This window comes from Lepus europaeus, chromosome 17 (assembly GCF_033115175.1).
Source record: "Lepus europaeus isolate LE1 chromosome 17, mLepTim1.pri, whole genome shotgun sequence".
Classification (NCBI taxonomy): domain Eukaryota; kingdom Metazoa; phylum Chordata; class Mammalia; order Lagomorpha; family Leporidae; genus Lepus; species Lepus europaeus.
In genome coordinates this window covers 45,020,094-45,036,342 of record NC_084843.1, presented here as the reverse complement: position 1 = coordinate 45,036,342, position 16,249 = coordinate 45,020,094, and the positions used below count along the sequence as shown (strand labels likewise).

Sequence of the window (16,249 nt, the reverse complement as noted above, 5' to 3'; positions counted from 1 at the left end):
ATGGTTACCTGAAAAAAATGAAATATTTCCAGTAGGGAAAAACATACACAAGAGGCTGAAATTTATCTTTAATTAGTCTAAATTTTGATCATTATCTGTACCTATTACATTGAAAAACATTATAAACTACCTGATTTTTTGTGTGTTCTGGAAATTCTGAGTATAACTCTCCAATATGTAATAATATTTTTCCTGGAGGATATATGGGATTATGAAAAGCAGTTGACTCCATTATTTTCCAAATTGGTTATGCAAACACAACTACTAAGGGAGCTGTTAGGAAATATACTACCAAGTTAGAATTTGTCTTTTTTGACATCTGAGTTACCCTAAGCAATACTTGCATAACCAGCCTGGAAAGCAAACCCTGAGGGTTTCAGATACCAGCTACATAGAGACCTGATGTAGGTTTTTCTCTAACCCTGAGAGTCACACTTAGTATTTTGTTGCTCTCTTGTCAAGAAAGCCAGCATATTCTATATTTTTTTAGAATATTTGAATGACAACAGATTACTCTTAATGACTGATATGTACTAAATACTGAAAATCTTAACTAATGATATTTATTTCATTAGGTAAATAGTGCAGGGCATTAGAAAAGCATTTCCAATCCTTCAACACAGTACTTGGCCTTGCCCTTGTTTTTTCTCCAGCTCTGTTGTGGACCCTCTGTCCTTGTCTTCTGTTTCTGTCCCACTGAGCTACCTCAGGTTACCTGAATGTGTGTCTTTTTCTGTTTCATGTATGTGAATTATTTCCTCTGCCTCAGTATTTCCCCTGTTTTTGTTTTTAAATTTTTTTGAATTCCTTTCCTACTTAGGAAGCTCCCCTTAGTGGTAGCTCAGCAGTATCACAGTAGTGTGTAGCCCAAACACAGATTGAAAGAGGAAACATCACTAAGATCTGGGTGTCAACAGCCAGCCAGCACATTCACACACCCAGGTGCACGTGCCACATGCAAATATACGTGCACACTTTCCCTATACCAAATTTCCTCTCGACCCCTGTGACTATCCAGAATTACCTTAATTTCCTCACCCCAAACTAAAAACTCCAAGAAATCGGTACTTCTCTGTGTCTGTCTCGTTTGTTACTGTAATATTAGCACATGCCAGGTATATTAGCCATGAAGAGAATATGTATTCAATGGCAAGTTATTACCTAGTCTACATCATTTGCAAATGTCAGATATGACTCAATGCTATTCCTATTTAATTTGTAAAATAAGATATGCTTTTTGGTATTTTCCAGAAAGACATAACATTATAGCATATAAGCATATAAGCATATAGTCACCCGAATGTTCATACCATGTGTGAATATACTCTGCGGTGATTTGGGGAACAGTTTCAAACTTCTACCATAAATATTAGTCAGACATTAGTACTACATTTGTCACATATATCAAATTAATTTCATTATCCACTTTTTGAGGCTAGAACTATAATTACATTATTTCTAGTTTCATAGTGTCTTCATCCATTTACATTCTGTCGTGTTAAATAGTTACTACAGTAGATCCTTAAGAAACATTGGAAGATGAAAGAAAGGTTGACTTACAGTCCAGTAAATATGAATGAATGAATATATTCGTGAAAGATAAGTAGTAAATGCATTGGTTTTATTTCTAGTCAATTGATGGAGTAAGAGAGCTACATTTTTCTTGAATGGGGCACATTTTCATAGGTAATAAAATTATAGTTTATACAAAGGGATGACAGTTATTGTCATGTCTTTTCATCTCTGCATGACTTACTTGTAAATGAAAGTCATCTGATATAGAAAAACAACCAGCAGAAAACTGGAAACTGTAACCAAGAAACAACAAAAATTATGTGGTAGAACGGCAGCACAAATATGTCTGCCCTGGGGGATTCAAAGCTTATTTTTGGCATTGGAAGGCTACAAGTTAATTTTCTTTTTAGATGTTTATCAAACAGATTTCCTTGCCGTTAAAGATTTATACTTTATGTATTTCTCTGACTCATGCAGATTATGAAGATTTGCTTTTGTTTTTTGTCTGTGTTCCAGCATTTTAAAATTATTTAAATGCCAAGCAGGGAAGTCTTATAATTAGTATTTTTAATATTATTCCTAGTATGTGGTAGAAGAATGCTATGGCTATAAAACATCCTCCAAGAGCCTACAAACAAAATGAAATAGATTTTTCCCTGCGAGAAAAAAGAATTCATGAAAATGATTCAGAATTGTGATCTGCAAATGGCCACTCAGTTATGACGTTGGCTCTGGGACTCCACTCACCTTCAACCCTTTATCAGCTCTGCCTTTCCCCTTGACCTGATAGATGATCAGTCAGTTTGCTTTTGATTTATTAACCTGATATCACACAGAATGAAAGCCTTAGAGTAAAGGTGACAGTGAGCTGTCCTAAGAAATGAGAGCATTGGATAACAGGTTTTCATGATTGTAAAATGTCACTTTTGCAATAAAGCCAGAAGAGTATTTTGGTCTGATGAGCACACACTCATTACTTTGAGTATACTGTCATCGTCTTATAAAATAACTATCCTCACTTAGAAACAGAAAGGTTTGCCATAAGGATGTAACTGGTTCCTTCTAGAAGTTTCCATTTATAAAGTGGGTTCTGACTACTGTGTATATTTCTTATGCTTGTTCATTGTGAAAAGTATTAGAGTGCTATGGGTATTAAACCAAACATAGTTTGCCTTCAATCCGCACCTTCACCTTCCATAACAACCTGAAGTTTAAGCAGGTTATAAGTACTTACGCTTTAGAGTTTGCTAAAGTGTGAAGCCTCATTTAGACCTTTAAGCTATGAAAGCATCAGGTCAGAGACTGTGGAGCTGTGTTTGCATCCCCTCTCCTTCACCTGCACATATCCAGTTTATTGTTTGTGTAATTTCCGTATCAAAATGTATATGTCAGTCGTCATTTTTATTTTCATTAAGTGCCTTCTACAATTTTAGGTTCACAGTAACATTGAGAGGAATTATGATTTTTTCCCATATATCTCAACCTCTTACACATGCATAGCTCCTCCCATTCCCCCACCCAAACTCTATTGGTTACAACTGATGAACTTCATTGTCACATTATAATCACCCAAGTCTATAGTTTACATGAAGGCTCACTGCTGATTTTGTGCATTCTGTAGTTTTGTACTCATGTATAGGCACATGTGTCTTTGGCTATAACATCATAGAGAGTTGTTTCACTGCCATAAATATCCTCTGTGCTCTGGTGATTCATCCCTTCTGCCACTACCTCCTCTCAGCAGCTACTGATCTTTTTACTGTCACCATAGAATTGTGTTTTCCAGAATGTCATATAGTTGGAATCATATAGTACATAGCCTTTCCAATTGACTTTTTTTTTCCAACTCAATATATGCTTTTAAGGTTCTTCCATATTTTTTTCATAACTTCATAACCTATTTATTTTTAGCAATGACATACTCCATTTGCTCTACAGCAGTTTATCAGTTCTATTGAAAAACACCTTGGTTCTTTCCAAGGTGGAACCATTATAAATAAAGCTATTGTAACATCTAAGTCCAGGCTTTTTTGAACATAAATTTTCAAATCCCTTTGTTAAATATCAGGAAGTGAAACTGCATCGTGTTGTAAGAATTTGTTTAGTTTTGTAAGAAACTACCTGGCTCTCTCCTAAAGTGGCTGTTTGGTTTTCCATTCCAGCCATCAGTTCTTAATGATGATTTTGAAACTGAATCAGGACAGACCCCAGACCCATATCCTCTTGGTAAACCACAGTTAAGATTCAGATTTCACAAATAGAATCAAGAGCATATAACCTTTTAAAATATTTTTGTCTTTTCTCCTGGTACATGCCTCCATATATTCAACCTGTATTCAGGAACAGAGCTGTAACACAAATCCAGGAACTCCAATAATGGATGTGGATGTCCCAAATGGGATCTTTGCTGTGCCAAATACCCAACCCTATTTGGCTGTTATATTATTTATCAGTAATCAACCACCTTCTTGGTTACACAAGCATTTAGAAACATGGATTTTTCCAAGGAATGTATCATAAATGCAATTAAATATATACTTTATGTTAATTTAGTACGTTTTTGAGTCAAACCGGCCCTTGCTCCTATTTCCATAATTAATGCCTAAGTGCTTGTATTTTTATAAAGCTTGTCTGTGTTTGTGCAAGTCAGCTTTCGAAAGTTTGGCAAAAAAGGAATGAAAAGATGTGTGTTTTGTTACAAAATTTTTTGAAATTCACTCACAGTTTTTTCCTAATATGTGTTACACATGAATACCATAAAGGCCCATGATATATAATTGTTTTTACAATTATAAAAATTGTGCAGTTTTATTATTGGTGATATTCTTTCTCATGGCCCTAGATATTGCTGGTTTAGTGGAAAATGAACTTGTAGGTTTTTTGTTTTGTTTTTAAATACTTATTTATTTATATAAAGAAATCAGAATTCTCTTCCATCTGGTTGTTTACTCCCCAGATGGCCACAATAGCCAGGGCTGGGCAAGACCAAAGCCAGAAACTAGGAGTTTCATTCAGATCTCCTATATGGGTGACAGAGGCCCACACACTTCAGCCATTTTCCACTGCTTTCCCTGGCCACAAGCAGGGAGGTAGATAAGAAGTGGGGCAGCTGGGACACAGACAGGCTCCCATAGGGGATGACGATATTATAGGCAGCAGTACCTGTGGCACCACAACAGCAGCCCCAAGATTTGAAGTTTTATAGGATCTTAGAAGACAAAAAAAAAAGTGCAATATGTTTTATTTTTTCTTTATAAAATAGCTCACCAAGTAGTTTAGATTTGTATTGGCTTTCATTTCAAAATGAAATTGTTACATTGTCAAAGCATGATTACCCGTGAAAAAATATACTTGGGTATTGCTGTGTTTTAAATACAAGTAGTCTAAGAGAATAAGGAAAATAACATTCCAATAGAGCAGAAGGAATTTCTTGGAAGACTAGTGAAGTAGCTTAGTGAACTTGGCAAACATACACACACACAAACATCAGCATATAACTCCTAATATATATGCATATTTCAAATGCATGTAATGTATATATTTTTCTTCACACGCTATAATTTTCAGTTTTTTATGTGCTTTGTAGTAAACTAGGTGCTCCAAAAAATGCATTGGTTGAATAAAATGCAGTCCTAAGATTAAAGAAGCTTTCAACATTTTGGAAGAGATAACCATTATTCACCAGAGAAATAATCAGAAAAATTTCACAAAATCAGAATGATGCTGTTGGATTTCATGGAAAATTCCTAGAGTATTAGGAGAGTCCATCAAAAAGTGTGGAAGGATGACCGGAAAAGCCTCAACCAATCCCAAGATTTCATTGATGATTAGAATTTCATGAGTCTATCAGGCTTTGTAGGACTAGGATAAGCAAGAGAACAGGATGTAATATTATTAGATAGGGACTAGTATAGCCAAAGACCTGCAAATTTCATAAGATATTATGTATGACAATTTGACTGTTATTCAAAGAGAGAACTGAATGATAAGAGATTTGTTTTCCTTTCACTAATTCCAATATATATTGGCTTATTCTTCAAACACCCTCCTCATTACAGGCTTTTCTATATATTCCAGTAATGTCTTTTTATTTAATAACAATTCTGTTAAGGACACTTTTCTTTCCAGGCTCCTTTGCTAGAGCACCTGCTGTTTGACAGAAATTATAAGATCTGTATTTTTTGCAGTCTACTTTTTCCAGAGTTGAGCTTCAGCCACAAATTTTCATGTAAACAAAAGGAACAGTGTATTTATCAATTACCTTCAGAGGGGACTTTCCCACATAGCAGAGAGTTAAGATTTTGTACTGTGGACAGATGAGATTTCTTAAAGAGTTTGAAACTGAGATCTTACATTGATGAATCAAGGCTTAGGAAATGGAAATAGAAGGAAATCAGTTTTGGGGAAATCCTTCTTTGAGGTACCAAGAGTGGGAGTTGAGCATGAGAATACAATAGCATTAGAATATTTCAAGTCCTAGTTCTCATTCTCAGAGATTGAGCAGTGGGAATCAGCAAAGTTCTACAACAGGATCATAAAATCACCACAGAGAAAGAGCAAACCCTTCACATTCTCAGGAAATGCAAAAATGTGCTTTAAAGTCTTGGTGGTGGTGGAGTTTATTTCTTGCCTTTTTAGCTGGGGGAAGAACGTGTAAAGGAAAGTGCCATCACCAGTAACAACCCTTTTGATGATCCATAAAAAATGATGACGTTGTTACTGGTGTGGAAATCTCCTTATGAATTCCACATCTGAGACATGCATTTTCCAGCTGCCTTCTCCACTGAAGAGCTCTGCATCTTGGATTGTTCTAGGGTATGTTGAACAGAAAGGGGTAATCAGTAGTGGATATGCGTTTTTTAGTTTAAAACAGCACTGACTCATAAGGCAACCAAAGAGAATAAGTCTAGATGTGAATAAATTGGCAATGCTCAATTTGCTTGACTAGTAGAAATGGTCCTGCTGAGATCCACCGTGATGTTTGAGAGAACCAATAGACCTTACCCAGTTCCGAGTTTATTTCACTTTAAGTAAGAATTTGGGACAATGATACAGGCTTTGTGGCAAGAACATAATAAAAGTCTTAGGGTAGATAATATCTACTCATTTAATTTTTATCTAAATTCATAGATGCTCAAAGTTTACTTGTATCAGAAACTCGAGGCAGAGAGACTAAATGTTTAGCATAACACACTTCAATTATTACTAAGATGTTAATTTTCTTAATTTTCAAGCAAAACAGATTTTCCCCCACATATCTTATATTTTCCAGAACCGAAATAGATTACAGACTGCTCTCAGATAACTGAGAATGTAGTCTGGAAGCATAACCATATGCTAGTCCTTAGGCATAAATTTTGACCAGCAACAGATTCATTTTCTAATTTTTATTATTTATTTACTTGAAAGTATACAGACAGAGTTGGAGAGAGGCTGACAGACTCTGTCTGGTTCACTCCCCAAATCCCCACAACAGCCAAGGCTGAGCCATGTTGAAGCCGGAAACTGGCACTCATTTTGTTTTTAAGTGGGGGATGCAGACCAGCTACCTCAGTCACCACCTGAAGCCATGAATGGCATTTTTTTTCGACAGAGTTCGAGACAGAGAGAAAGGTCTTCCTTCCATTGGTTCACCCCTCTAATGGCCGCTACGGCCCACGCGCTGCACCGATCCAAAGCCAGGAGCCAGGTGCTTCCTCCTGGTCTCCCATACAGGTACAGGACTCAAGTACTTGGGCCATCCTCCACTGCCTTCCCAGGCCACAGCAGAGAGCTGGACTAAAAGAGGAGCAACCGGGACAGAATTTGTCACCCCGACCGGGACAGGGTGCCAGCACTGCAGGTGGAGGATTAGCCAAATGAGCCGCTGCGGCCGTGAATGACATTTTTAAACAACTTTGTCTAGCTTTTTATGCACTGCTTTGGAAAAATTACATGGTTAGCTCAAACTACCATAGCCAGAAGTCCTACCTTCGACCCAGCTCTCTGCCATTTGAAAAGAGTACTTTCTATCAGGTGGTCAGGATGAGACCAGAAGTACAATATACACACAGGGACAGAATTTTGAAAATAGGAAGTCTTCTGATAAAGTGATTTGAAGCAATAATGTATATTAAATAAACATAAGCTGTTAACATGAGAAAATATTGTTTCTTTTTACTCGAGTAATCTTAATATTTCATGATCAATGATAAGGTGTAGACTAGAGTTAGTTTTTCAAAGCAAATTTTTACATCACTGAAATGCAAGTCTTTTTCCATTAGGCAGCAATCTATGACTCTAATAAAATGATAAGATACCAGTGTGTTGATGTGACTTAAATCAAAGGAGTTGCAGCCTGGAGAAAAAAAGTCCCAAATTATTTAATGTAAAAGTAATTCTTCAGCCTATAACTTAAATCATGAAGAATTATGGTTCTTATAGTTGCACAGTACACAAAAACTAAAATAGAATCCACCTCTTTAAATGCAAAATACAAAGTGACAAGAGTCAGCATGATTTGATAGGAAACAGCAGTGGATGTCTAGGAGGAGAGCTCCATCTCTTCTCTGTCCTGACTAAAAGTAAACAAAGCCCAGACAGGATAGGAGAATCGGGAAAAGGCAGAGCATTTTAAGGAAATCTCCTCTTTCACACTCTCTCACAGTTGATATTCTCCAGGTGAAATGCATTAAAAGAAAACAAAGACCTCCTTAGGTAATAGAGTATCATTCTTAGTAATAGAGAATATTGAACTGCAACAAATATTTTGATGAAGTTTCTACACCAGAAGTTTTGCATCATTGATTATTCTAAATTTGTGTCTGTAAATCAGAAACTCACTTCCCATAGCAGCTGAAATCTGTGGTAAAGACAGCTCCTGTGTGTACCACAGAGGACAGTATGACTTCATTCCATTTATTTTGATTAGGGTTCATCCTGTTGAGCAAAAATTTTCTGTCTGTAAATTTATTTTGTAATCTTAATCAGATGTGAAATGCGTTGGTTCAATTTTTGGAGACTTAAAGAACTGAGTCAAATTTATAAGAAACATTAAAAGAGTTCATCTCCATTCTCCTGCACATATGATTTTTAAGATGACTTAGGGCAAGCATTTGTTGTAGCAGTTATGATGCTGTTTGGGGTACTGCATCCCATGTTGAAGTGCCTCAGTTCCAGTCCCAGCCCTACTTCCTAGTCCAGCTTCCTCCTGATGCTCACCAACCAAGGCAGCAGGTGACGACTCAAGTATTTGGGTCATTTCCAGTTACATGGAAGACGCCAGGTGAGTTCCTGGCTCCTGGCTTTGATCTGGTCCAGTTCTCTCTGTTACAGGCATTTGTGATATGAACTAGCAGATGGAAATATTCTCTGTCTCTCTCTCTCTCTCTCTCTCTCTCTCTCTCTGTGCCATTCTTTTAAAAAAAATATATTTGTTTACTTTAGAGGCAGAGTTACAGACAGAGAGAGGAAGACACAGAGAGACATCCAATGGTTTATTCCCCAAATGGTAACAACATCTGGAGCTGGATTGATCTGAAACCAGCAGCCCGGAGCTTTTTCTAGGTCTCCCATGCAGGTGCAGGGGGACAAATACCTGGGTCATCTTCTATTCCTTTCCCAGGCCATAAGCAAATTGGAAGTGGGGTGGCTGGTACTTGAACTGGCACCCATATGGTATGCTGGTGTTGCAAGTAGTTGCTTAACCTACTATGCCACAGCACTGGCCCCTCTCTCTGCCTTTCAAGTAAAATAAAGTTTAAATCACATAATTCTTCCCAGCTTCTACTGTCTTCAAAACAAAAGGAAACAGCAAACAATAAGGAGGAGAAAAACATACATCAAATACTATGCATATTGAACATCAGAAGAAAGCTAATTCTTTATTATTTAGTTGTATTTTACAGTGATTTTCAAAGGTTTTAAACACAGCACACAAATCTCTCATGGGCTTACCTTTATTTACTTCTGCATGATTGCTGCTTGTCAGTCTTTTACCAGTTCATCACATTCAGTCTTCCTGAGAGCATTTCACTACAATCAGATGTCGCTTAATTAGGGAGGTAAGTTCTGATGTTGTTAGCGAGGTTTAGCATTCATGAACATCACACAAACCTAAATGGCAAAGGTCAGTGATTCAGCATGTCCCCTGATGCACTCAGCAGGTACAGTAAAAATGAGATGTTTCTGGCTGTTACTGGCATAACATGGCATACTTCTTTATGATAGACATTTTATAAGTAGAATGCTCTAAAATAACAGTGAAAGGTATAGCATGGTGAATCTGTAAACTGGTAATTGCTACTTATTATCATTACCAAGTATTATGTACTATAGATAATAGCTTGTGCTATGCTTTTATAGGAGTGACTGTAGCAGCCTTGTTTACACCAATGTCCCTACAAACAGGTTAGTAATGCAGCAGCACGAGGTCAGGATAGCTACGTCATCTTTAGGTCATGGGCAGTTTTCAGCTCCACCGTGATCTAATGAGGTCTCCATTGTCTCTGTGATCCATTGCTGTCTGAAACATCCTCCTCAGTTGAAGGAATGAGCATTCTTGATCCCCTTTAGCTCAGGGTACCCACAGATACCTTCCCCTTTTCCATGGACTACTTTTAATCCATGTTCTTCAATGTGTCCTCATCTTTCAGATTTCATTTTAAATATAACAATTGTCAAAAGGACTTAGATGTCTATCCTAGTACCCTGCTTTGTCCATTGTGTTCATTTTTAATACTATTTGTCACAATATATCACTATGGGTTCATGTGTGTATTAATAAAACTCTTCCTCTTGTTACGGTAAACTGAAAAAAATGCAGAAACCGATTTTATTTACCAGATTTAATTTATACTTAGCTCCTATCACTTTGCCTAGGGCTACTCTAGGTACTCAAAATTACGATGATTTTCTTCAGTGAATTATTTTTCCTTATGCCAAGTACATACTTTAATTGCCACTTTGATGACTATCAGTTGCCATCTTGATTGACTTCTACAAACCCTTCTCATGGAAAGAATGTTATGTTGTCCATACTTTTCTAAACACAGAGTTCACTTTGCAAATTTAACTTGATTGTAAAAAGAGAAAAACCTCAGCATCTGAATACATATCACACTGAAAATATTTAAAAAATCTTACTTAACAGGCTCTATATTTTATATCTGGCTCTAATAGTGAATCTGAATAATAAATAGATCTAAAGAAAAATTCTAAGAATAATGTATAATTTTAAAATTTAGATAATTGTCTCATTTAAAAGTCTAGAAGTTACTATAAAAAGCATATTTACTAGTTTTTTTTAAAGATTTATTTTATTTATTTGAAAGTCAGAGTTACACAGAGAAAGGTCTTCCATCTGCTGGTTCACTCCCCAGATGGCCACAATGGCCGGAGCTGTGTTGATCTGAAGCCAGGAGCCAGGAGCTGCTTCTGGGTATCCCACACAGGTGCAGGGGCCCAAGGACTTGGGCCATTTTCTACTGCTATCCCAGGCCATAGCCAAAAGCTGGATAGGAAGAAAAGCAACCAGGACTAGAACCAGCGCCCATATGGGATGCCGGCACTTCCAGCTAGGGCTTTAACCTACTGCACCACAGCGCCACCCCACTAGTTTCTTTACATGTATTTTAATTTTTTTTATAGTTCATTATATCTATACAAGAACTTTACCATTTTTATAGCAAAATTCATGGTCTATTATAATAAATAATATATAAATCAAAGATGCTTTGATATATTAATGATTGGTTTACCACAGTCTCAAAACACAACAATCCTAGGCAAATAAATACTCACCAAAACAACCCCAAGAATAATACACTTTTCCTATAGAAGTAAGGATTCTTATGGTTGTAATGAAACATTTTCAAATTAAGTTAGTTTTTTTTAACAAAAAGCACATTTTATGGATGAGGAAAGCTCACTGATCAATCTCTGTTCAGGCATAATTGGAGTCTTTGTCACCAATTATATTCTTTTCCTGTATCCCATCCTGTTCTGTGTGGATCTTAGAATGGGAACCTACTGTAGATAAGATCAGCAGAAACACTAGTGTAAATTCAGTAGTTTAATCATGGAGAAAGTAACTTGTCTCTTTTCTAGTAGCTTTAGGAATCACACTGAGTAAATCAACTTCAGTAACTTGCCAATTTTTGAACCTTCATTCATGAAAATTCTAAAAGATGAGCCCTATTCAGATAAGTGGAGCTAATTTTACATTCCTCACACATATTAACTTATCTGTTGTTGACTAGCTCTGAAATTTTGTGTTTCTGTTGCCTGTTTGCATTACTACTTGATATTTACAACACCTCCCAGATGAGAGCCTTCTTCAAACTAATAACCCTCCAGTTTATCCTCCCTCCCAACATCATTTATGAAAATGCTATATAAGAGTAGCCATCATCCCTGCATCCCTGAAGCACGTGCCTCAACACTTGGTCTTACTTTGACACATTGCCATTTATCATCAAATTCCTTTAACCAGCTTACGTCTCAGGAAAAAATGGTAATATTGAATCCAAATTTAGCTAAATTTTAATTGAGATCATGGGACATTTTATTTAGGTGATTTGCTAAAATCAAAATTGATATCTCCTTTGCTACTCCCATCCTCTAATTTTCTCACTTTATTCACACACATAAGAGAAGAGCTTTGTCTGGCGTGAATAGTTCCTCATAAATATATTCATTCCATTTCTGTAAATAGTTTCTTTCTCCTTTGCCTTTAGGACTCTGTCTGTCATGTTCATGCAAAGGCCCAGAACTATTTCATGAACTGGCTTTCCTTCTGGCAGCCACATCTGCCCATCGTCAGTCAATCTCTGGACTTTCTGCATTAATGCCAGTCTCACAGCTCTTCTCAATTAGTGTTGCTGCCCATCGGTCACTTTAATGCAGCATATGATAAAAGTAGTAATATGCACACCATGTTCCCTTAAGCCTGGTAGATTGTTAAAAGACCTTTGCTTACATTTCTTGATGACATTAAACATAAACTTCTAAAAGGGTCATTAATTAATAGAGTGTCCCTGAAACTGAATTCACATTTCAAAGTAAATAGGCACATTTGCATTTTCTTATAGCAGGTTCACCAGGGAGTTAACCACATGCCAAAAGAGTATATGAGCTATAAATAACTACTACATTACAAATGGAAACATGGAGATTGGTAATACATAAGAAAATGTAAAGAAATAAACATATTTACACATGAGTTCATTATAATTATAGTGCTCCCATTATTTAACTGAAAACATTTAATGAATTTCCTTCAATGTGTAAACCGAGTCTACTTTTCTTACCTCCACTCATCTATGTTAGTATATTAAAACTGCAAATTCTGTACATGATTATAAGATTTCTGATTAGAATTATTATTTTTCTTGATATATAAAATTTCTATTATATTTAACATAATCATTATTTAACATAATAAATTATTACTTTAATGCCACTTTATGAGATTCATAATTTTCATTTCTAATGATCTCAGTATATACTTTTGGTATACGCTAGTTACATCAAAATCATAATGAATGCATACACAGATGTTTATGCAGTAAAATTTCAGGGATTCTGCACCCATTCCCTTTCCTGAGAGAGATTTCTTGGTCTCTGTTATCCTTGATAATCTACAATTAGAGCATGTGCTTGACTCTGGAATGATAATCCTCTAGACCTTACAGTGTGACCAGGATTGTAAGACTCTTTCCTAGAGCAAGTGTTAATAAAAAGGGCTCCGGGACATCTCTGAGACAGGAAGGTGAATACTAGGAATGAAAAAAATGAGAGCCAATGGAAGGACAGGAGTAGTGAAGGGACACCTTGCTTACTTCATGTCTCCAGGTCTTGTGTGTAGTAATGTGTGCCTGAGTCCAGAACGGGAGGTAAGATAGAGAAAAAAAAAAAAAAACAAACATTTCCCATAGGGTTGTTAGATTTCCTGTTAGGGCTTTCCCTTCCCCCTCTTTGTTAAGTTAAAATAAAAAAGAACTTCAATATCCAAAAACCTTAGTCCCTAGCACTCTCCGAAGAAAAGATAACAAAACAAAACAAAACAAACAAAAAAAACCTTTGCTTTTGTGAGTGCCTCAGTATAACAGAACACTGTAGCCTCAGTTCCAGAAAACAAGGGTCTGTGCCAAGATAACTTTCTTTACTTGCGTTTTGTCTTTGAAAGCAAACTTTTTGTTGTTGTTGTTGGGGGAAAAAAATGACACTATGGTGAAATGTTGAGTCCCAAGTGGATTTATGTTGTGATTTTCAATTCCAGCTCACTGCAGTCGACGCCGACGAAGGGTCAAATGGGGAGATCACATATGAAATCCTGGTTGGGGCTCAGGGCGACTTCATCATCAATAAAACAACAGGGCTTATCACCATCGCTCCAGGGGTGGAATTGATAGTCGGGCGGACTTATGCACTCACTGTCCAAGCAGCGGACAATGCTCCTCCAGCAGAGAGAAGGTAATTTATATCAGAACGAATGCAGTCTTTTTCCTTGCTCCCGTTTAACCCTATAATTAAGTTTATGAAGAACAGCAAGCATCCTTTTATCCTATAAACATCAAAATTAGATCAGAAAATCAGAGAGACCGGATTCTCAGGAACTGGGTATTATTATTCGGTTAAATTGTGGGAAAAGGATAATAAAGACAAGATTAAAACCCGAAATAATTAACTGTGATTTCACAGATGGGGAAAGATGCAGGTTTCTGTTCTGCAGAGGAACTGGGCAGTATCAGACTTAGTTCCAATTTGTTACTGAAAAGCAAGGTTGCTGACAGTGAGAGGAAGTCGGAGATCTATAAGTAGCTTCTAATGTCTCATTGTTTTCAAGTTGCCTCTGAGTGTTTAATTATTAAATTATGTATAAAATGAGAGATGTAGTATTTCAAATGCATCTGTATACTCCCCTACGTTATAGCTCTTTTATTAACTTATTTTTATTCTAATATTTTTGGGACACATTACAAGGAAATATGAATGAATATGAATACACTCCGGCATGAACTAGGTTGTTTTGTGCTTCACAATGTATCTTTGGATTCTTCTCTACATATTCTGAACAACTATGCCCTATCCTTTTTTCACAGCTTTATAAGATTTCCTTGTGCTTTTAAAATAGTTTAATGACTCCACTATTGATTAAATTTTATATTTCAGTCTTTTGCCAACAATGAATATAATAAATAGCACTGAATATGCATTACCTTGAATAGTGTACAATATATAGGTAGAGCAAATTCTCACAAGGAAAATGGAAGAGTTTATGTGATTATGAATTTATTACTTAAGGTTTTATTATATACTTTTGATGTTTACTCTTTCTAAGCAAGAATAGTTGTCTCCTCATTTTGCCAATGCTTTCTTTTTGGTCATTTACCAGCTTAAAATTTTTCTTTATACAACTTTTATGCATGTCTTTGTTTTTGTATATCTTTTTTATTATTGTAAATAGACAACATTATTCCTTACATCTTGTAATATTTCATATATATGGTTACAAAAAGCTGTTAATGTCTTTATATTATTTTTTGTTATTTTAAAGCTTTTATTTAAGGAATGCATATTTCATGGATACAACTTTAGGAACATAGTGGTTCTTCCCTCCATACCCATCCTCCCAACTCCACTCTCATCCCACCTCCTACTTCCTCTCCCATCCCATCCTTCATTTAGATTGATTTTTAATTTAACTTTATGTACAGAAGACCAACTCTATACTAAGTAAAGAGTTCAACAGTTTGCACCCACTCACAAACAACATATAAAGTACTGTTTAAGAATAAGTTCTGCAGTTAATTTTCATAGTACAACTCATTAAGGACCAAGGTCCTACATAGGGAGTAAGTGCACATGACTTCTATTGTTAATATAACAATTGACACTTTATTTATGACATCAGTGATCACCTGAGGCTCTTTCCATGAGCTGCCAAGGCTATGGAAGCCTTTTGTGACCACACAAGGCCATAAGCAAAGTGGAAGTTCTCTTCTCCTTTCAGAGCAAAGTACATTCTCTTTTGATGGGCCCTTCTTTCCATTGGGGTCTCACTCACAGAGATCCTTCATGTAGGATTTTTTTTTGCCACAGTGTCTTGGCTTTCCATGCCTGAAATGCTCTCATGGTCTTTTCAGTCACATCTGAATGCCTTAAGGGCTGATTCTGAGGTCAGAGTGTTAACTAAAGTGATTGTCTTTCTGTTATTTAGCTGTGTGGACTGCTTCTCATGTTGGACATTCCCTCCTTTTTAATTCTATTATAATTACCAGGCAGTTGATGTTATTTATATGATCTCTTTAACACTTAATCTTATCTATATTTTCACTTTAACACTTAATGTGATCAATTTAACAATTAAGATGGCATGGATTTGTACTCCCATGACAAGTTTTTAAAGTGTACCCTTAGAAGTAAGTCTGTATGACTGTATGCGGAACTATTTATATTAATTTTTAACACACTATCTTATTTAGTTCCCTTATTACTTTAAAATTTCTGGTTGATTCTCATATGTTACTAAAATTATTTTTAACACATTGATACTTCTATATAGTTCCCAATTTTTTCTTTCCTTTAATTTCATTTACTAATATTTCCAATAAAAATGCTTGTTTTATTTTTTAAGGAAGTGAGAATGTCCCCATGTTTCCCCACTACTGGATATGGTTTTAAAAAGCAATGTATATATTTTATATATATGACACTGCTCTTTATTCAATCATCAGTTGATGGATATCTAGGC

The 16,249-nt window shown here is 36.0% G+C and overlaps 1 protein-coding gene across 15 annotated transcripts in view; it reads left to right on the top strand.

Moving 5' to 3' along the window:
• The window catches only part of PCDH15 (protocadherin related 15), a 725,080-nt gene that overhangs the window by 365,443 nt on the left and 343,388 nt on the right, over positions 1–16,249 (top strand). For all 15 annotated transcript variants that reach the window (XM_062215103.1, XM_062215102.1, XM_062215101.1 and 12 more), the window contains one exon: positions 13,775–13,968. In XM_062215103.1, coding sequence (XP_062071087.1) covers positions 13,775–13,968 — 194 coding nt within the window. The remainder of the gene's footprint in view (positions 1–13,774; positions 13,969–16,249) is intronic.